The sequence below is a fragment of the Salmo trutta genome, chromosome 27 (genome assembly GCF_901001165.1).
Source record: "Salmo trutta chromosome 27, fSalTru1.1, whole genome shotgun sequence".
NCBI classification, from domain to species: Eukaryota; Metazoa; Chordata; class Actinopteri; order Salmoniformes; family Salmonidae; genus Salmo; species Salmo trutta.
In genome coordinates, this window is record NC_042983.1 from 45,526,858 (window position 1) to 45,547,810 (window position 20,953).

The 20,953-nt window shown below is 47.2% G+C and overlaps 1 protein-coding gene across 7 annotated transcripts in view; it reads left to right on the forward strand.

Moving 5' to 3' along the window:
• LOC115165066 (zinc finger RNA-binding protein) overlaps window positions 1–20,953 on the forward strand; it is a 44,256-nt gene that overhangs the window by 12,982 nt on the left and 10,321 nt on the right. For 2 of the 7 annotated variants that reach the window (XM_029718100.1, XM_029718105.1), the window contains exons 3-16: window positions 2,852–3,143; window positions 4,607–4,781; window positions 5,382–5,717; window positions 6,038–6,189; window positions 7,719–7,805; window positions 8,328–8,534; window positions 10,843–11,131; window positions 12,755–12,939; window positions 14,538–14,657; window positions 15,144–15,304; window positions 16,654–16,828; window positions 17,885–18,105; window positions 18,848–18,998; window positions 19,880–20,039. In XM_029718100.1, coding sequence (XP_029573960.1) covers window positions 2,852–3,143; window positions 4,607–4,781; window positions 5,382–5,717; window positions 6,038–6,189; window positions 7,719–7,805; window positions 8,328–8,534; window positions 10,843–11,131; window positions 12,755–12,939; window positions 14,538–14,657; window positions 15,144–15,304; window positions 16,654–16,828; window positions 17,885–18,105; window positions 18,848–18,998; window positions 19,880–20,039 — 2,711 coding nt within the window. The remainder of the gene's footprint in view (window positions 1–2,851; window positions 3,144–4,606; window positions 4,782–5,381; window positions 5,718–6,037; window positions 6,190–7,718; window positions 7,806–8,327; window positions 8,535–10,842; window positions 11,132–12,754; window positions 12,940–14,537; window positions 14,658–15,143; window positions 15,305–16,653; window positions 16,829–17,884; window positions 18,106–18,847; window positions 18,999–19,879; window positions 20,040–20,953) is intronic. The other 5 variants (XM_029718102.1, XM_029718103.1, XM_029718104.1 and 2 more) reach the window with 5 other exon arrangements.

Genomic DNA, 20,953 nt, shown 5'->3' on the forward strand with positions numbered 1-20,953 from the left:
ATGAACACAACATGCAACAATTAAACTTCTACTATACAAAAATGAACACAACATGCAACAATTAAACTTCTACTATACAAAAATGAACACAACATGCAACAATTAAACTTCTACTATACAAAAATGAACACAACATGCAACAATTAATCTTCTACTATACAAAAATGAACACAACATGCAACAATTTCAACTTGTTTTGTAATTTAACCTTTTTATTTTAACTAGGCAAGTCAGTTAAGAACATTCTTATTGACAATGACTGCCAGTGTGCTGCCCTATGGGACTCCCAATCACGGCCAGATGTGATACAGCCTGGATTTGAACCAGGGTCTGTAGTGACGCCTCTTGCACTGAGATGCAGTGCTTTAGATCGCTGCGCCGATCGGGGGCCCACTAGACGGACCTGGTCAACAGTAGTGCACAGGCTTAGTCTGTGTGTTGGAAGGAATAGGCTAGGGGGCTACACACTGCACTCTCCTCCACTAAGAGACCTCTTTTGGTCTGCTGCTCATCAGGGAAATAATCAAAGGATTTTCCTGAATACCGCCATTCTCTCGCCCTCCGCGCTCGCTCTCTCTCTTTCCTGTCTCGTTTCTCTTTCCTGTCTCGTTCTTTTCTTCTCTTGCCCTCTTTCCTATTTCAACACCTGGCTCCCCCCATTTTTAATGCAGTGATTTTTCTCTCTTGCTCGCTCAGTGAGTGTTTGTCAAATATTCAAGGCATTCCTTAAATCGTTCTCCTTTTTTTTTTTTTTTTTTTTACATGCCGACGGCCTGCCATCTTTCTACAGGGTTATTTTAGAAACCTATGGTAGCATATAAGGTTGGCTTTCATTTCCTAAAATATATATATTTATAAATTGATGAACGATATAGGCCCTTCAAACTGGATGCCAGTGCATTGTTTTCATTGTTCCCCTCTCAGGGACTCATTTTAGACTTGGGACACCAGAGGCGGGCGATTTTTGCCCTCTAATTGTAGTTGGCACATTGTGGTTTTTGACTCAACTGTCCTGAAGTTGGAGCTGAGCCAATCAGTGGAGAGGAGAAACAAATAGCTCGCTCTCCTCCGACACGCCCCCCCCCGTAGTCGTAGTACTATCAAAGATGGTGGATAATTACGTTTATTGTGGGGGGGTCTATTCCTGTCTACTTAAGGGGCTTGATGGCAGCAGCCCAAGTCTCCACTTCGTCCTTTGATTCCATCCTAATGTGAGGGAGGGGGGAATAGAGAAAATGGAGAACGAACTGTTTGCCAAAAGTGTATGTTTGTCAAGCAAATAACCACTATTTCATAGTTAGCAACAGCGTTGTTTAGTTAACAAAGTGAGAACACGCATGCTTTGATATCGGTAATGGTAGTAGGCGTAACAGGCTGACTACACCGCTCGCGTCGCGTGCACGAGAGTTGCAAAATAAATTTCGAAATCTATGTTGTTCAATTATTGCACCCACACTGCTCGCGCGCGCCAACGAGCTAAAATAGAAGTCAGTTCTATTTCTGACGCAGATTGCGCTGCAAGTCCTGCCTCTCCCATCTCCTCATTGGTTTATAGAAGCAGGTACCCACGTGCCATCACCACATTGGTTATACCCACGTGGGTGATTGAAAGACAAACTGTTTTGCCGGTAGTCGTGGTAATACTATGAAAGTTTAGATGCCGATCACCATATAAGTTCAAAGATGGAAAAAGCCTGGAAGGAGGAGAGATGACTAGAAACGATTCGGTTGACCGTTTTATGTGTGGATTAATTGTCTGATTAGAAGACCTTGTCCATTTCAGGTAAAATAACAACTCAATGTTTATATCCCAGGACCAATTAGCTAGCAACAGCAAGCTAGCTAAATAGGACAAATTAGCAAGCAAGTGCAAGCTAACTAGCTAAATTGCCATAAATGTTTAATGCTTTTCGACCTGTCCCCAAATTTATGTCATTGGTTCAGAGTTTTTTTAAATTTATATTTTAACCTGCGTGTCGTGATCGCGTTTGGTGTAGGGGGGGACAAAATATATTTATGCACGATGGCGCGCAGCCGGTTTGGGTTCCGTATGAGCGTATTGACGAGCAAGGAAACGTACCGTGCGGCGTTAAGCTAGTTAAATGCCCCGCCGCGGTAGAGAGCTGTTCCGCTAATACCTGTCCTTCACAGAAAGTTAATGCTTGGCCTACTAATCTGAACAGTCTGGATGTTTTAATCAGTTGTGGATCTTGTTCTCTTCGTATAGCTGGAGGTCAACAAGTAGGCTGCTAGTGATGTCATAGTAGTCAGGTCACCGACGACAACGAGGAATGTTGAATGACTGGTAGCCTAGTCGTCAGATCTGGATGGATAAGGTCAGGGATGGCGATCTGAAACGAGCTCATAGTTCAGTTCATATTACAAATATCCTACAGTAAGATGGACTACTACATTACATCTAGTAATTTAATTATTCTGAATTCTACCCAAACAATTTTAGCCAGTTTACATTTTTTTTCGATAGATTATCCACATGAAAACACCTACTAATTTAAGAATAATCATTACCCCTAAATTTAACCCCTGAAAATGTGTCATTGAGACCACCTCAACTTAATTTAGGATCCAACATTTAAGACTCTGCTCTAGATTTCAGGAAATTACTATTTAATGTACATTTTTTAAATGTTTTTAAATGCTCCAAATTCCTTAGGGGGAAGTTGACTCACGCTCTCCGGACCCCCCCCTACCCATCCTTAGGCCTACATCAGCACACCAAAATGTCGCCACAGCCTCGGTACTGACTTTCCTTCTCTCAGCAGAGTCACACCAGACCTGATCTCTCCCCCTCTCTCCCCCCTCTCTCTCCCCTCTCTCTCTCCCTCTCCAGTCAGCAGCCAGCTGCAGGGGTGGCCTACACCCACCCTACCACCGTGGCCAGCTACACCGTACACCAGGCACCGATGGCGGCCCACTCCGTGGCAGCAGCCTACGCGCCCACCGGCGCCGCGGTCGCCGTAGCCAGGCCTGCCCCTGTCGCCGTGGCAGCAGCAGCCACCGCCGCAGCCTACGGAGGTTACCAGCCGGCGCACGCCACCGCTGACTACGGCTATGCACGCCAGCCGGACGTCCCCCCGCCGCCCCCCCCTGTCACGTCCCAGAACTACCAGGTAGGATACCAGGTAACTAACATCCCACCTCAATGTTATATTCAACATGTTAGCATTTTGGAGTGTTCATTTCATCTTTTAAAGCTTTAAAGCCTAAACCAGTGTTCTGAGGTAGTTGTTACAAAACAGCTTTGGGGGAGAGATGAATTTGAAGCTTCAGGATTTGTTTTTGAGAATGTCCCCTTTTTTATATATATATATCTAATTATTTTATTTAATTTTTTAAAGATTTTAAAGTCACACAGAAGTTGTTATTTTCCCCCAAGAAACCTCAAGTTGATTGAATCAAGGTGTTGGACCTCACATCTGCTTGTTTCTTATTCTGTGAAAGTCAATCTGGAGCCCAGATGCTGTTGGGCTGAAAGATGGAGAAGAACTGCAGCTTTTGATTTATTTTTACCCCGGACAACTCCTCTCAGTAGTGATCACAACTCTACTGACAGACTGCCTTTTTTTTAAATTACTTTTCAGCGTATGCTGTGATGACTAGACTAAATATGTATTTAATTTAGCACATTGGCTTTGTCTGCTAGTTTAAAGATGTCCCCTAATTCACTCATGACCTGTAGCTAAAGGCTACTTCCCTCTTCTTCGGGCCTTCTCCATGTGTGCAGCTGCACATTCCCCAGCATGGATTTAACAAAGTGAAAGAATCAGGATGCTGAATGTACTGAAACACCCCGTCATCTGTTTCTTTTTTGACTCCACTGTGTCTCTGTTTTACAGGACTCCTCCTCCTCCGTGTTTCTTTTCCCTGACTCCACTGTGTCTCTGTTTTACAGGACTCCTCCTCCTCCGTGTTTCTTTTCCCTGACTCCACTGTGTCTCTGTTTTACAGGACGACTCCTCCTCCTCCGTGTTTCTTTTCCCTGACTCCACTGTGTCTCTGTTTTACAGGACGACGACTCCGTGTTTCTTTTCCCTGACTCCACTGTGTCTCTGTTTTACAGGACGACTCCTCCTCCTCCGTGTTTCTTTTCCCTTACTCCACTGTGTCTCTGTTTTACAGGACGACTCCTCCTCCTCCGTGTTTCTTTTCCCTGACTCCACTGTGTCTCTGTTTTACAGGACGACTCCTCCGTGTTTCTTTTCCCTGACTCCACTGTGTCTCTGTTTTACAGGACGACTCCTCCTCCTCCGTGTTTCTTTTCCCTTACTCCACTGTGTCTCTGTTTTACAGGACGACTCCTCCTCCTCCGTGTTTCTTTTCCCTGACTCCACTGTGTCTCTCTTTTACAGGACGACTCCTCCTCCTCCGTGTTTCTTTTCCCTGACTCCACTGTGTCTCTGTTTTACAGGACGACTCCTCCTCCTCCGTGTTTCTTTTCCCTGACTCCACTGTGTCTCTCTTTTACAGGACGACTCCTCCTCCTCCGTGTTTCTTTTCCCTGACTCCACTGTGTCTCTCTTTTACAGGACGACTCCTCCTCCTCCGTGTTTCTTTTCCCTGACTCCACTGTGTCTCTGTTTTACAGGACTCCTACTCCTACGTACGGTCCACGGCCCCGGCGGTAACCTACGACCCTAAGCAGTACTACCAGCAACCCGTAGCTAGCTCTGCGGTAGCCGCTGCGGTAGCCGTACAGCCCCAACCCAGTGCCGAGTCGTACTACCAGACCTGGGACGCCACGTGGAAGAAATCCCTTCCAGGTGATGGTGCTCAGATTGTTTCTAGATCAATGAAATGTGTGTTTTTCAGACACATACGTTTTTTTTTTTTACGTCAACAGATGTCACAAAGTGCTTTGCAGATACCCTGCCTAAAACCCCAGAGCGAAAGCAATGCACGACTACACTTCTATTCCTTTGTGATTTTATACACATTTCATTGAATAAATGTTGGTTGTTGTCCTAGAATGAATCATTTTCCTTTATCCATAGTCACTATTTCAATAACATTCTACTGTACCCATGTTTATCCAGTATTGCAGTACTGTACCCATGTTTATCCAGTATTGTAGTACTGTACCCATGTTTATCCAGTATTGCAGTACTGTACCCATGTTTATCCAGTATTGTAGTACTGTACCCATGTTTATCCAGTATTGCAGTATTCTACTGGATTGTATCCATGTTTATCCAGTATTGTAGTACTGTACCCATGTTTGTCCAGTATTGCAGTATTCTACTGGATTGTACCCATGTTTATCCAGTATTGTAGTACTGTACCCATGTTTATCCAGTATTGTAGTAGTCAACTGTACTTAACAGGAACTCTTGACCAACATCAATCTCTCTCTCCTCCTGCAGCACCTAAGACAGGCTACACCCAGGCCAGTCTGACCCCTTACACCCAGACCCAACAGTCTCGACAGGTGACGGCCATCAAGCCCGTTACTCCCTCCCCCGCCTCTTCCACGTTCTCCATTTACCCCGTGTCCACCGTTCAGCCCGTAGCCGCCGTGGCCTCCGTCGTCCCTTCCTACTCTCAGAGCCCCACCTACTCCACCAACGCGGTCACGTACTCTGGTAAGCACGACATGCAAGCCGTAACCAGCATGCACTACCTGCCGACTACCTACTCCACCAACGCGGTCACGTACTCCCAGAGCCCCACGTATAGTACCAACCCCGTCGCATACTCCGGTAAGAATTCAAATACAACTAGACTTTAGAAAAATTCTCCTAATTTTCCCATAGAATTCCCACCCAGGTTTTCCAGATATATTTTTTTTTGGGGGGGGGGGGGGTTTCTGGAGGAATTAAGCTCCAACTGAGAAATCCTCTTGGCTCCAACCAAGCCTTCTGGGGGAAAACCTATAGGAATCCTGGGATTGTTACTGGAAATGTGTAAATTGCACCGCGTAATGTATCCCCAACCGGCTCCTGGCCTGTGCAAAGTTGGAAGTTAGATGTGTGGGGAATTAACCCCCTCCCTCTCTCTTCTCTCTCCCCCTCCCTCCAAGGTACGTCGTACTCGGGCTATGAAGCAGCGGTGTACTCGGCTGCCTCTACCTACTACCAGCAGCAGCAGCAGCAGCAGAAACAGGCTGTTGCGGCGGTAGCTGCTTCAGCAGCATGGACAGGCAGCTCCTTCACCAAGAAACCTCCCTTCCAGGTCATATTTCTATTTCCGATGTTATCTGACTACAGTGAGCTCCAAGTATCGGGACAGTGACAATGTTTTGTAATTGTTTTTTTTGGGGGGTATTCCAGAACTTTTTTTTATTTTTTGGGGATTTTGAATTGATACTGTGAGGTTAAAGTGCAGACTGTTGGCTTTAATCTGAGAGGATTTTCATACATATCGGGTCAACTGTTTTGTATGTAGTCCTCTCTTTTTAGGAGACCAAAAAGTATCGGACAAATTCACTTATGTGCGTTAAAGTAGTAAAACGTTTTAGTATTTGGTCCCATATTCATAGCACGCAATTGATTACATCAAACTTGTGACTCTACAAATGTGTTGGATGCATTTGCTGTTTTTTGTTTTGGTTGTGTTTCAGATTTATATTGTGTCCAATAGAAATGAATGGTAAATTGAATGTATTGTGTCACTTTTATTGTAAATAAGAATGGAATATGTTAGGTGTGGCATATCAAGAAGCTGATTTTTAAAAAGCGCTTAAAAATCTAATCGGTCCTCATTTGAAACGCTCACTGAGTTGCTAACTGCCTCTGGAAGCAACGTCAGCACAATAAACTGTTCATCAGGAGCTTCATGAAATGGGTTTCCATGGCTGAGCAGCCTCACACAAGCCTAAGATCACCATGCTCAATGCCAAACGTCGGCTGGAGTGGTGTAAAGCTCGCCGCCACTGGACTCTGGAGCAGTGGAAATGTGTTCTCTGGAGTGATTCACCATTTGGCAGTCCAGACGGACGAATCTGGGTTTTGGAGGATGCCAGGAGAACGCTACCTGCCCCAATGCATAGTGCCTACTGTAAAGTTTGGTGGAGGAGGAATAATGGTCTGGGGCTGTTTTTCATGGTTCAGGCGCCTCAGTTCCAGTGAAGGGAAGTTTTAACGCTACAGCATACAATGACATTCTAGATGATTCTGTGCTTCCAACATTGTGTCAACAGTTTGGGGAAGGCCCTTTCCTGTTTCAGCATGACAATACCCCCGTGCACAAAGTGAGGTACATACAGAAATGGTTTGTTGGGATCAGTGTGGAAGAACTTGACTGGCCTGCACAGAGCCCTGACCTCAACCCCGTCAAACACCTTTCGGGTGAATTGGAACGCCGACTGCGAGCCTAACATCAGTGCCGGACCTCTTGTAGTCTTTAATCTTTTATTTAACTAGGCAAGTCAGTTAAGAACAAATTCTTGTTTACAATGACATCCTACCCCGGCCAAACCTGGACGACGCTGGCCCTATGGGACTCCCAATCATGGCCGGATGTGATACAGCCTGGATTCGAACCAGGGACTGTATTGACGCCTCATGCAGTGCCTTAGACCGCTGCGCCACTCGGGAGCCCATTACACAGATTTTGAAGTTGATTTAACAGGTGACATCAATAAGGGATCATTATCTTTCACCTGGATTCACCTGATCAGTCTGTGCCATGGAAAGAGAAGAGTTCTTAATGTTTTGTCCAGTCAGTGTTTTTATATTATGTTTATATCCCCCTACTACCAGAGTAAGCAGCTGAAACCCAAGCAGCCTCCCAAACCACCACAAATCCACTACTGTGATGTCTGCAAGATCAGCTGTGCTGGACCCCAGGTGAGCTTAGAGAACACCTCTAGCCAGGACCCCCAGGTGAGCTTAGAGAACACCTCTCTAGCCAGGACCCCCAGGTGAGCTTAGAGAACACCTCTCTAGCCAGGACCCCCAGGTGAGCTTAGAGAACACCTCTCTAGCCAGGACCCCCAGGTGAGCTTAGAGAACACCTCTCTAGCCAGGACCCCCAGGTGAGCTTAGAGACCCTGAAAGGTGTTCTCTCTCACTCAATCCATCAGTCTTTCATCCTTCTCTTCACTTATCTTCAGATCAGCATCTTTACCTCTTTCTGTCCATCTAACCTGCCTTTTCAGACCTTTTCTCATACCTACCTGTCCTTACCTGTCCTTAGGTTCGTATGGAAATGCATGCTACTTGTTACTTTTTCTCATCAAGTATGTTCATAATACACTGTCCCCCCATATTAATTAATTCCATTGACAGATTTTATATGCCCCCCCTAACCCTCTGATATAGAGCTAAACCTATCTAGAGAGAATTAATTTCTCCCTCTCATCCACCCAGACCTACAAGGAGCACCTGGAAGGCCAGAAGCACAAGAAGAAGGAGGTGGCCCTGAAAGTCTCCCAGAGCAGCAGCAGTAGTAGTAGTGGTGGAGGATCAGCATCAGCCCGGGGGACTCAGAACCAGCTCCGCTGTGAGCTCTGCGATGTGTCCTGTACTGGGGCTGATGCGTACGCTGCACACATCAGAGGGGCCAAACACCAGAAGGTAGGCCCCCGGGATTTATAAAGCCCCTTGTTTACATCCGCGGTTGTCCCGGTGGTTTAAGAGTTACCCGGCCTAGACCCCCCCCCCCCTTCCCAGAAGAGGTCCAGGAACACTGAGTGTAATGGATTTGGTTCTAGGCTCTACTTAGCCTTTTTTTGTATTGTTCATGTCCGTTTTGCATTAGGACAAAAAAAACTCTTCTTATCAAATACATCCAGGGCACGTCTCTGGGGATTGGGTGAGGAAAGGATGCTGTTTTGGTCACCCAATGGCACTCACTTAGTCTATGATGTCATTTTGGCCAGTGTTACTCTGCAGTGTCGTGTTGATTCCATAACGTATGCTAATATTAATGCTCGTCAAGTGACATCAATAAGGGATCATAGCTTTCACCTGGATTCACCTGGTCAATCTGTCATGGAAAGAGCAAGTGTTCCTAATGTTTTGTCCACTGAGTGTATGGAAGAAGAAGAAGAAGAAAAATAATAATGTCAATTTGACGAACTGACTTGTTTGAAAGGTGGCATCCTATGACGGTGCCAAGTTGAAAGTCAGAGCTCTTCAGTACGGGGCCGTTCTACTGCCAATGTTTGTCTGTGGAGATTGCATGGCTGTGTGCTCTTTGTATACACGTCAGCAACAGGTGTGGCTGAAATAGCCGAATCCATTAAGTTTGGACACACCTACTCATTCCAGGGTTTTTCTTTATTTTTACTATTTTCTACATTTGTAGAATAATAGTGAAGACATCAAAACTATGAAATAACACATATGGAATCATGTAGTAACCAAAAAAGTGTTAAACAAATCAAAATATATAGTCTCACTAAGCACTCCCAAGTGGCACAGCAGTCTAAGGCACTGCATCTCAGTGCTAGAGGCGTCACTACAGACCTTGGTTCGATCCCGGCTGTATCACAACCGGCCGTGATCGGAGTCCCATAGGGCGGTGCACAATTGGCACAGCGTTTGGCTGGGGTAGGCCGTCATTGTAAAATAAGACTTTGTTCTTAACTGACTTGCCTAGTTAAATAAAATACGCAAACCAGATGGGATGGCGTATCGCTGCAGAACGCTGTGGTAGCCATGCTGGTTAAGTGTGCCTTTGAATTCTAAATAAATCACAGACAGTGTCACCAGCAAAGCACCATCACACCACCACCTCCATGCTTCACGGTGGAACAACACATGCGGAGATCATCCATTCTACTCTCTCACAAAAGACTCAGTTGCAACCAAAAAATCTCAAATTTGGACTCATCAGACCAAAGGACAGATCTCCACTTGTCTAATGTCTATTGCTCGTGTTTCTTGGCCCAAGCAAGTCTGTTCTTCTTATTGGTGTCCTTTAGTAGTGGTTTCTTTACAGCAATTTGACCATGAAGGCCTAATTCACACAGTCTCCTCTGATCTGTTGATGTGTCTGTTACGTGAACTCTGAAGCATTTATTTGGGCTGCAATTTCTGAGGCTGGTAACTCTAATGAACTTATCCTCTGCAGCAGAGGTAACTCTGGGTCTTCCTTTCCTGTGGCGGTCCTCATGAGAGCCAGTTTCATCATTGCGCTTGATGGTTTTTGCGACTGCACTTGAAGAAACGTTCAAAGTTCTTGACATTTTCCGTATTGACTGACCTTCATGTCTTAAAGTAATGATGGACTGTCGTTTCTCTTTGCTTATCTGAGCTCTTCTTGCCATAATATGGACTTGGTCTTTTACCAAATAGGGCTATCTTCTGTATACCACCTCTACCTTGTCACAACACAACTGATTGGCTAAAATGCATTAAGAAGGAAATAAATTCCACTAATTAACTTTTAACAAGGCACACCTGTTAATTGAAATGCATTCCAGGTGACTACCTCATGAAGCTGGTTGAGAGTCAAGAGTGTGCAAAGCTGTCATCAAGGCAAAGGGTGGCTATTTGAAGAATCTCAAATATAAAATATATTTTGATTTTGTTGAACACTTTTTTGGTTACAACATGACTCCTTATTTGTTTCATAGTTTTGATGTCTTCACTATTATTCCACAGTATTTGTTTGATCTTTATTGAACTAGGCAAGTCAGTTAAGAACAAATTCTTAGGGGGGGTCTTGTTTCGGAGGACGCACGGCTCTCGACCTTCACCTCTCCCGAGTCCGTACTGGAGTTGCAGCGACAGGACAAGACTGTAACTACCAATTGGGGGGGGGGAATAGTTGCTGGCTACGTCACTACATTTCCTGGCTCGATCCCAGGCTGTGGTTTTACATTTTTTGTTCATTGTGTGTGTATATAACGTTGTATTTTGTCTCTGTTTTTGTCAGGTGGTGAAGCTCCACACCAAGCTGGGGAAGCCCATCCCTTCCACAGAGCCCAGTGTAGTAACCCAGACCTCCACCACCTCTACCACGGCCTCGTCCAAGACCCCTGCCTCCTCCTCAACCACCCCCACAGGCTCCACCTCCAACTCCTCCTACCTGAAGCCGGTTAGCATCGTTAGCCAGGGTGGCGCGGGGGCCGGACTGGGGAAGGGTCTAGTGGGGAACAACCTATCAGCAGCCAGTGCCACCACAGCTGTCAAGAAGGTCAACACTCCCAAGATCAACTTTGTCGGTAAGGCTGTTGTGTTTAAAATTGGACCGGTGGGGGGGGTCCACATCATTCCACTTTATCCCTCCTAAATAAAGATCCAATCATTCACTGAAACGTTTGAATTTAGCTTTTCAATTCGGAGCATGTATTTAAATGGAGATTGCGTGTGGAACGTGGTCCCTGTTGGGCTGAGACTGCTCTGGGCTGAGACTGCTCTGGGCTGAGACTGCTCTGGGCTGAGACTGCTCTGGGCTGAGACTGCTCTGGGCTGAGACTGCTCTGGGCTGAGACTGCTGAGTCTGCTCGGGGCTGTGGGGCTGAGTCTGCTCGGGGCTGTGGGGCTGAGTCTGCTCGGGGCTGAGACTGCTCTGGGCTGGCGGTTGGGCTGTGTTGGCAGTACATGCCAATGGAGAACTGAATCGCTGCTGGTCTCTGAGATTAAAGTCAGGCTGAGGCCAGATTTCTCTGCCCATCTCGCTTGCTTTGGGATGTTAACGGTTAATCGGTCAGCTGCCGAAAAATAAATTTGACCGGTTATCGGTCTATAGGTTAATTCGCATAATTTTGTGGAATTAAATTAGGGTGTGTATTTTCGTTAGTCGTCATGCATACAAAAATGTACAAAAAAAATGATTTAAAAAAAATGCATGAATGAAATGAAATGTATGCATTCACTACTGTAAGTCGCTCTGGATAAGAGCGTCTGCTTAATGACTAAAATGTAAATGCTCACTAACAGGGATGTAAACAAATTTGTGCACAAAATTTGAGAGAAATAAGCTTTTTGTGCTTTATGGAACATTTCTGAGATATTTCAGCTCATGAAACAAGAGACCAACAGTTTTTTTTTAGATGTTGTATTTTATATTTTTGTTCAGTGTTGATTCAAATTTTAGTCATTTAGCAGACGCTATTATCCAGAGCGACTTACAGGAGCAATTAGGGTTAAGTGCACATTGTTAAATAAAAAATGAAGTGCACATTGACTGATTTTTATTTTTTTCTTCGGCTAGTCTGCTCAGGGATTCAAACCAGAGACCAGTTTGGGTTACTGGCCCAAACCACAGACCCTTTGGGTTACTGGCCCAAACCACAGACCCTTTGGGTTACTGGCCCAAACCACAGACCCTTTGGGTTACTGGCCCAAACCACAGACCCTTTGGGTTACTGGCCCAAACCACAGACCCTTTGGGTTACTGGCCCAAACCACAGACCCTTTGGGTTACTGGCCCAAACCACAGACCCTTTGGGTTACTGGCCCAAACCACAGACCCTTTGGGTTACTGGCCCAAACCACAGACCCTTTGGGTTACTGGCCCAAACCACAGACCCTTTGGGTTACTGGCCCACACCAGAGACCCTTTGGGTTACTGGCCCAAACCACAGACCCTTTGGGTTACCGGCCCACACCAGAGACCCTTTGGGTTACCGGCCCACACCACAGACCCTTTGGGTTACTGGCCCACACCACAGACCCTTTGGGTTACCGGCCCACACCAGAGACCCTTTGGGTTACCTGCCGCTCCTTAGACGTTCGTCTTTGGCTGGCGAGACTCTTTAGACATCTGGTCCCTGTAAAAGCTGCAAGTCATCAGAACCACATTTTTTATTATTCTGGAATTGTACCAATTCTTCTGTCTCCAGGAGGAAACAAGCTCCACACTACCGGGAAGGTGACAGAGGAAGCCAAGGTGGAGACATCCAAGCCTCCTCCGCCCTCATTGGTCCCCCAACCTCAGGAGACTAAGAACGAGTCCTCTGATTTGCTGTCTACCCTGGCCGCTTTGCAGAATGACGTGCAGCCTGTTGGACACGACTATGTGGAAGAGGTACGAGAGAGATCACATAGAACCAAAAACATGAGTGAATGTCTTGCCACAGGTGTAGTAGAATATATGATATATTTTTTTATAATTTTAAAGGGTGAACGGTAACAAAGACAGATCAGGTCAGCCTCTAGGGCAAGAGATGCTTTGTTGAAAAAAAGACAAGCGGAGACAAATCAGACGCCAAAGCTAGCAGACGGGACAACTCTAGTACAGCCGTGAATTCTGATTTGGCTGACAGCCGTGGTATATCAGACCGTGTATATCACGGATATGACCAAAAAAGTACTTTTTACTGCTCTAATTACGTTGGTAACCAGTTTATAATTAGCAATTAGGCACCTCTGGGGGTTTGTGGTTTATGGCCAATATACCACGGCTAAGGGCTGTGTCCAGGCACTCTGCGTTGCGTCGTGCCAAAGAACAGCCTTTAGCCGTGGTATATTGGCCATATACTACACCCCGTCTTGCCGTGTTGGTTAATTATACCCGGTTTAACAGGAATCAAATTCAACATACTTTATCAAAACAGCTTGAGTGTAGAGTTTCCAATAGTCCGACAGAAAATATTTGGCAAAGCTTCTAGATAATTAACTTGTCCCTTTTATCACAGATACTAAGTAGCTTGTTTGCGACATCAGTGTACAAAAGGCCCTTCCTTCTTGACCTAGGGAGGAAAATGGCCGGCCGTGATCGGGAGTCCCATAGGGATGCGCACAATTTGGCCCAGCGTCATCCGGGTTAGGGGAGGGTTTGGCCCGGAGGAATTTACTTGGCTCATTGTGCTCTAGCGACTCCTCCTTGTGACTGGCCGGGCGCAGTGCAGGCCGACCTTGGTCACATTGCGGCTGGTTTCCCGGGGTTAAGCGGGCGGGTGTTAAAGAAGCGCGGTTTGGCGGCGGGTCATGTTTCTGAGGACGGATGACTCTACCTTTGCCTCCCGAGCCCGTTGGGGAGTTGCAGCGACGAGAAGATCGGATTTGGGGAGAAAAAGGGGGGGTTAAAAAAAATAAATGACAAATCACCTGTATGACCCAGCCTCGGTCTAAGCCGTTATTACCTTCAAGGCTGTGGCTGTGGACCCGAGTTTTTCGAGATCATTAGTCCACCGGACCAAAAGATCCAGACCTTCACAAAGCTTTTGCTAATGTGAGGATCACATTTATTCTCTACACACAGTCTCTGCTCTATTCCTAGAGAACGGGCTACTCTGGCAAATGGTGAAATTTTAGATTGTTGGTGTTGTCTTACAGTAACATTATACTATGTTATGTAGAATATTGTGATCTTGCAGACATTTTTGATTCAGCTTTGATCAGAACGTGATCCGAACATTCGCAGACGCTGTGAGAAGCTCTGGATTTTTTTTAGTCCGACGGACTAAAGATCCCGAAAAAAGTCGCCTCAACAGCCGTACATTCAATGGCAACGAGGGCGTCAAACTCTTAAAATGACCTGTGACTCCTTAGCCCAACGATTTAACACTTCCATATTAACAATGGTATTTGAAACATTGCTTAGTTCTTATTGTCAAATACCATTTATTTATTTTTTTTGGTGTAGAAAAATGCATAAATAAAACATTGATTTCTTATCTGTAGGTGCGTAACGACGAAGGCAAGGTGATCCGGTTCCACTGTAAGCTGTGTGAATGTAGCTTCAACGATCCCAACGCCAAAGAGATGCATCTGAAGGGCAGGAGACACCGCCTGCAGTATAAGGTTAGTGGAGTCACCGAAGGGCAGGAGACACCGCCTGCAGTATAAGGTTAGTGGAGTCACCGAAGGGCAGGAGACACACCGCCTGCAGTATAAGGTTAGTGGAGTCACTGAAGGGCAGGAGACACCGCCTACAGTATAAAGTTAGTGGAGTCACTGAAGGGCAGGAGACACCGCCTGCAGTATAAAGTTAGTGGAGTCACCGAAGGGCAGGAGACACCGCCTGCAGTATAAAGTTAGTGGAGTCACCGAAGGGCAGGAGACACCGCATAGGAAAACATGGAGTTGTGCCCTAGCACTATACCGCTGATACCAACTCATCAAGCTTTGATTATTTGAATCAGCTGTGTAGTGATAGAGGGCAAAAACCAAAACGTGTACCCAGGGGGGGGCAGAACGGAGTTTGGGAAACCCTGGTCTCAGACCTGCGGTTATGGGGACACGCACAAAATAACGCATTTCCCCCTACTTTTGTTCCTTCCCTTGTAGAAAAAGGTGAACCCGGAGCTACAGGTGGAGGTGAAGCCTTCGATCAGAGCCAGGAAGATCCAGGAAGAGAAGATGAGGAAACAGATGCAGAAGGAAGAGTACTGGAGGAGGAGAGAGGAGGAGGAGAGATGGAGGATGGAGATGAGGTACGGAGAGATAGGGTGGGTCTCTCACACACAGTATACTAATAGCAACCACCAACTCTGTCTCTCTAGCTAATGCCAATTGAGTGAATACTTCCCAAAAATGAACGTGTCTCTCCCTCTCCCTCTCCCTCTCCCTCTCCCTCTCCCTCTCCCTCTCCCTCTCCCTCTCCCTCTCCCTCTCCCTCTCCCTCTCCCCGTCTCCCCGTCTCCCCGTCTCCCCGTCTCCCCGTCTCCCCGTCTCTCTCTCTCTCTCTCTGCCTGCCTCTCTGCCTCTCTGCCTCTCTCTCTCTGCCTGCCTCTCTGCCTCTCTGCCTCTCTCTCTCTGTCTCTTTGCCTCTCTGTCTGTCTCTCTGTCTCTTTGCCTCTCTGTCTGTCTCTCTGTCTCTCTCTCTGCCTCTCTCTCTCTGTCTCTTTGCCTCTCTGCCTCTCTCTCTCTGTCTCTCTGCCTCTCTGTCTGTCTCTCTGCCTCTCTGTCTGCCTCTCTGTCTCTCTGTCTGTCTCTCTGTCTCTCTCTCTGCCTCTCTCTCTCTGTCTCTTTGCCTCTCTGCCTCTCTCTCTCTGTCTCTCTGTCTCTCTGCCTCTCTGTCTGTCTCTCTGCCTCTCTGTCTGCCTCTCTGTCTGTCTGTCTCTCTGTCTCTCTGTCTCTCTGTCTCTCTGTCTCTCTGTCTCTCTGTCTCTCTGTCTCTCTGTCTCTCTGTCTCTCTGCCTCTCTGTCTCTCTGTCTCTCTGTCTCTCTGCCTCTCTGCCTCTCTGCCTCTCTGCCTCTCTGCCTCTCTGTCTCTCTGTCTCTCTGTCTCTCTGTCTCTCTGCCTCTCTCTGCCTCTCTCTCTCTGTCTCTCTGCCTCTCTCTCTCTGTCTCTCTGCCTCTCTCTCTGCCTGCCTCTCTGCCTCTCTCTCTGCCTGCCTCTCTCTCTCTCTCTCTCTGCCTGCCTCTCTCTCTCTCTCTCTCTGCCTGCCTCTCTCTCTCTGCCTCTCTGCCTGTCTCTCTCTCTCTGCCTCTCTGCCTGTCTCTCTCTCTCTGTCTCTCTGCCTGTCTCTCTCTCTCTGTCTCTCTGCCTGCCTCTCTCTCTCTCTCTCTCTCTCTGCCTGCCTCTCTCTCTCTCTCTCTCTCTCTGCCTGCCTCTCTCTCTCTGCCTCTCTGCCTGTCTCTCTCTCTCTGTCTCTCTGCCTGCCTGTCTCTCTCTGCCTCTCTGCCTCTCTGCCTCTCTGCCTCTCTCTCTCTGTCTCTCTGCCTCTCTGTCTCTGTCTCTCTGTCTCTCTCTTTCTCTCTGCCTGCCTCTCTCTCTCTGTCTCTCTGCCTGCCTCTCTGTCTCTGTCTCTCTGTCTCTCTCTCTCTCTCTCTCTCTGCCTGCCTGCCTCTCTAGGCGTTACGAGGAGGAGATGTACTGGCGTCGTATGGAGGAGCAACACCACTGGGACGAGAGACGTGGGGGGCCCAGGATGCCAGGGGACGGACCTTACCTCCAAGGGCCCCCTGGCCCACCTGGACTACTGGGGGTTCGGCCTGGCATGCCCATCCCTCAGCCACAGGGACCAGTAGTAAGACTCCTGTTTTCTGTCACATTTACTGGACTGGACATGTTCCAGAACACCTGCAAAGCATTCGCACTACACAAATTAACACATTTTTAATCGTGTACCATATTTCCACTCAAAATCAATGGTTTTGTAAAATTGTGTTGGTTTTAGTGGTGGAAACCCCAAACTTTTGAAACGTGGAAGTAACCTGATTTAAAGTAAAATCAGTCTCACCTGTCCGGAAGGGCGTATCCACTCACTGACACTCCCAGCAGGTCCGAGGCAAATCCCTTTTCTGCTCTGTTTTAGTTGGGAGTGTGGGCTTTCTTGCGAGCAGTTAACCTTGGTCTCCTCGGGAACAATCGGCAAACGGAGTTAGCCATCCCATCCTCGTTGCCAAATTGTGGTAGCAATTTCTACAGGAAGAGAGAGACTGTAGATTCCTCTTACGACTTTTTAAGATTTGCAAAAATGAAGGAATTAAACCACTGCCAAGAATGTTTCAGAGTTCGATAGCTTAACAAACATAGTCGGGTCTCTGCTTTTAGCCAAGAAGTTGTGCTTTTTCTATATGTGGCATTTTAGCAGATGTGTGGAAATGGGTGGAAACAGTTTTATGAAAGGCGATTGATTGGTTTGTCTGTGCATATTAAGAAGACTCGACCGTATAACTGCGTTTTTTTTTTTTTTTGTCAGTTCACACTGCTCCTTCCTGCGAGGTTCCACACAGCTGACTTCCTGCAGATAGTAAAGTCACGTGATGTCTCACATACTGCGGTCGCACCTAAACGGATCTTAGCTACACGCCCAGTCTTATGATTTAAGTCACACAAATACAAGTTTGTATCAGGTTAGAAAAGACAAAAACACTAGTATATAACAAAGAGACAATTCTTTTAAACTGTAAAACACAGGATTTTCCACAACACATACTGTAGCTATTGCCTTAGCTTCCAGTGACTATATGGTAAGCACCATGGATGATTTTATCATTTCTAATCCATTATTTAATCATTTCAAATCCCTCCCTTCCCATTGCTGTGGCATTGAGACCTTTCGTTGTGCTTTACCTCGCAGCCTCCCCGTCGGCCGGACTCCTCAGACGACCGTTACGTGATGACGAAGCACGCCACCATCTACCCCTCTGAGGACGAGCTGCAGGCCATCCAGAAGATCGTCTCCGTCACAGAGAGAGCCCTCAAACTGGTCTCAGACATCATCATCGACCAGGACAAGACCAAGGAGACCACTGGAGACGACAAGGATACAAAAGAGGTCCCCAAGATTCCCCAAGACCGGTGAGGAGAGTGGAAGGAAGGATGAGTGGGGGGAAGGAAGGATGAGTGGGGGGAAGGAAGGATGAGTGGGGGGAAGGAAGGATGAGTGGGGGGAAGGAAGGATGAGTGGGGGGATGGATGGATGAGTGGGGGGGATGGATGGATGAGTGGGGGGGATGGATGGATGAGGGGATAGATGGATGGAAGGACGAGTGGGGGGATGGATGGATGGAAGGATGAGTGGGGGGGATAGATGGATGAGTGGGGGGATAGATGGATGGAAGGATGAGTGGGGGGATGGATGGATGGAAGGATGAGTGGGGGGGATAGATGGATGAGTGGGGGGATAGATGGATGGAAGGATGAGTGGGGGGATGGATGGATGGAAGGATGAGTGGGGGGATGGATGGATGAGTGGGGGGATGGATGGATGAGTGGGGGGACGGATGGATGAGTGGGGGGATGGATGGATGGATAGATGAGTGGGGGGATAGATGAGTGGGGGGATAGATGAGTGGGGGGATAGATGAGTGGGGGGATAGATGGATGAGTTGGGGGGGATAGATGGATGGAAGGATGAGTGGGGGGATAGATGGATGAGTGGGGGGATGGATGGAAGGTTGGAGAAACTCAACCCTGAACGTTTGTCTCCTGTAGAGCTCTGAAGGGCGTGATGAGGGTGGGGGTGCTGGCTAAAGGACTGCTGCTCTGTTTCAGTCTGTTTTCTAACGTTAGATACCTAATGAAGCTCTCCTTCCTGTAGAGCTCTGAAGGGGGTGATGAGGGTGGGTGTGCTGGCTAAAGGACTGCTGCTCTGTGGAGACAACAACGTCAACCTGGTCCTGCTCTGCTCAGAGAAACCCACCAAGAACCTGCTGAGCCGCATAGTGGAACACCTTCCCAAACAGCTGGTGGTACGCACACACACACACACGCCAACGATATACACACACACACACACGCCAACGATATACACACACACACACACACACACACACACACACACACACACCAACAATATACACACACACACACACACACACACACACCAACGATATACACACACACACCCCAACGACACACACACACACACACACCAACGATATATACACACACACCAACGATACACACACACACACACACACCCCAACGATACACACACACACACACACACACACACACCCCAACGATACACACACACACCCCAACGATACACACACACACACCCCAACGACACACACACACACACACCCCAACGACACACACACACACACACACACACACACACACACACACACACCAACGATATATACACACACACACACACACACACCCCAACGATATATACACACACACACACACACACACCCCAACGATACACACACACACACACACACACACACCCCAACGACACACACACACACACACACCCCAACGATACACACACACACACACCCCAACAATACACACACACACACACACACACACACACACACCCCAACGATACACACACACACACACACACACACACACACACACACACACACACACACACACACCCCAACGATACACACACACACACACACACACACACACACACACCCCAACGATACACACACACACACACACCCCAACGATATACACACACACACCCCCCAACGATATACACACACACCAACGATACATACACACACGCACACTTACCTCCCTCTCTCTCTCTCTCTCTCTCCATTCTTCCCTCTCTCTCCTCTCTCTCTCCATTCTTCCCTCCCTCCTCTCTCTCTCTCCGCTCCAGCTGGTGACCCCAGAGAAGTACGAGGTGACGGGTTCCGTCGAGGAGTGTTCCATCATCCTAACGTCTGGCGCCGACCCCAAAATGACAGTCACGGTCACCCTGACGTCCCCCAGCATCCGAGAGGAGGAGACCCCAGCCACACCCCCGCCACGGGACGGAGGTTGGAAAGACATCGCCCCCTCTCCTTCCTTCTCTCTCTGTCTCTGTCTCTCTCTCTCTCTGTCTCTCTCTGTCTCTCTCTGTCTGTCTCTCTCTGTCTGTCTCTCTCTGTCTCGCTCTCTCTGTCTCGCTCTCTCTGTCTCTCTCTCTCGCGCTGTGTCACCTAGCTATGGGTGCATTAGTTTGTTCAGGGTGGAGTTTGCACATTTTTGGACTATTTCAATGGTCCTGTTTCTCCAATGTTTCCTAAAGTGACATCGCCGCTCACCCAGTACCTGAATGAATGCACCTTGTAAGATCCATTTTTATCTGAGGAGACCTACCCTGGTGGCACCTTTATTTTATTTTGGTTCTGAGAGAAGTCCAGCTGTATGCCCCGGGCACTAAGTTCAGAATTTGACCTGTTGAGTGTTTTCTCATAGTTTTGGTCATTTTTTATAGATGCTAGTTATCATTTTCAACTTCAACCAATGAAGCGCTTGAGCTCTGTCATGATATAAGAAGCCGGATTGGTCATCATAAAACAGTGCTCTTACTAAGTGTGCTTTCAAAAGGCCTTTTTTAGGATAGGAATTCTAGGTCCAATAAACTTTGGGATTAGAGAAGGACTGAATAGTCAATATTCTGTAGTTTTAACTCACGGGAATATCATAAACCGTGTATAAAGGGAAGTATGCAAAGAAGTTAAACGTTTTGGGGATCTATTCAAATTGTCTAAGAGACCTGTTTTTGAAGGCAGAGAAGCCATCTTTTTTGATTTTTAATTTTTTTGTATCTTAAAACCAACCTGAATGATATAAAGGTTCATCATTGGAAAAAGCATTTGTAGAAACTTGACTTTGTAGTCATGGTTAGAGCTCAGCAGTCCAGGTGAAGTCTCAACGGTTCCTCGTGCCACCAGTGTAGCTCTTGCTC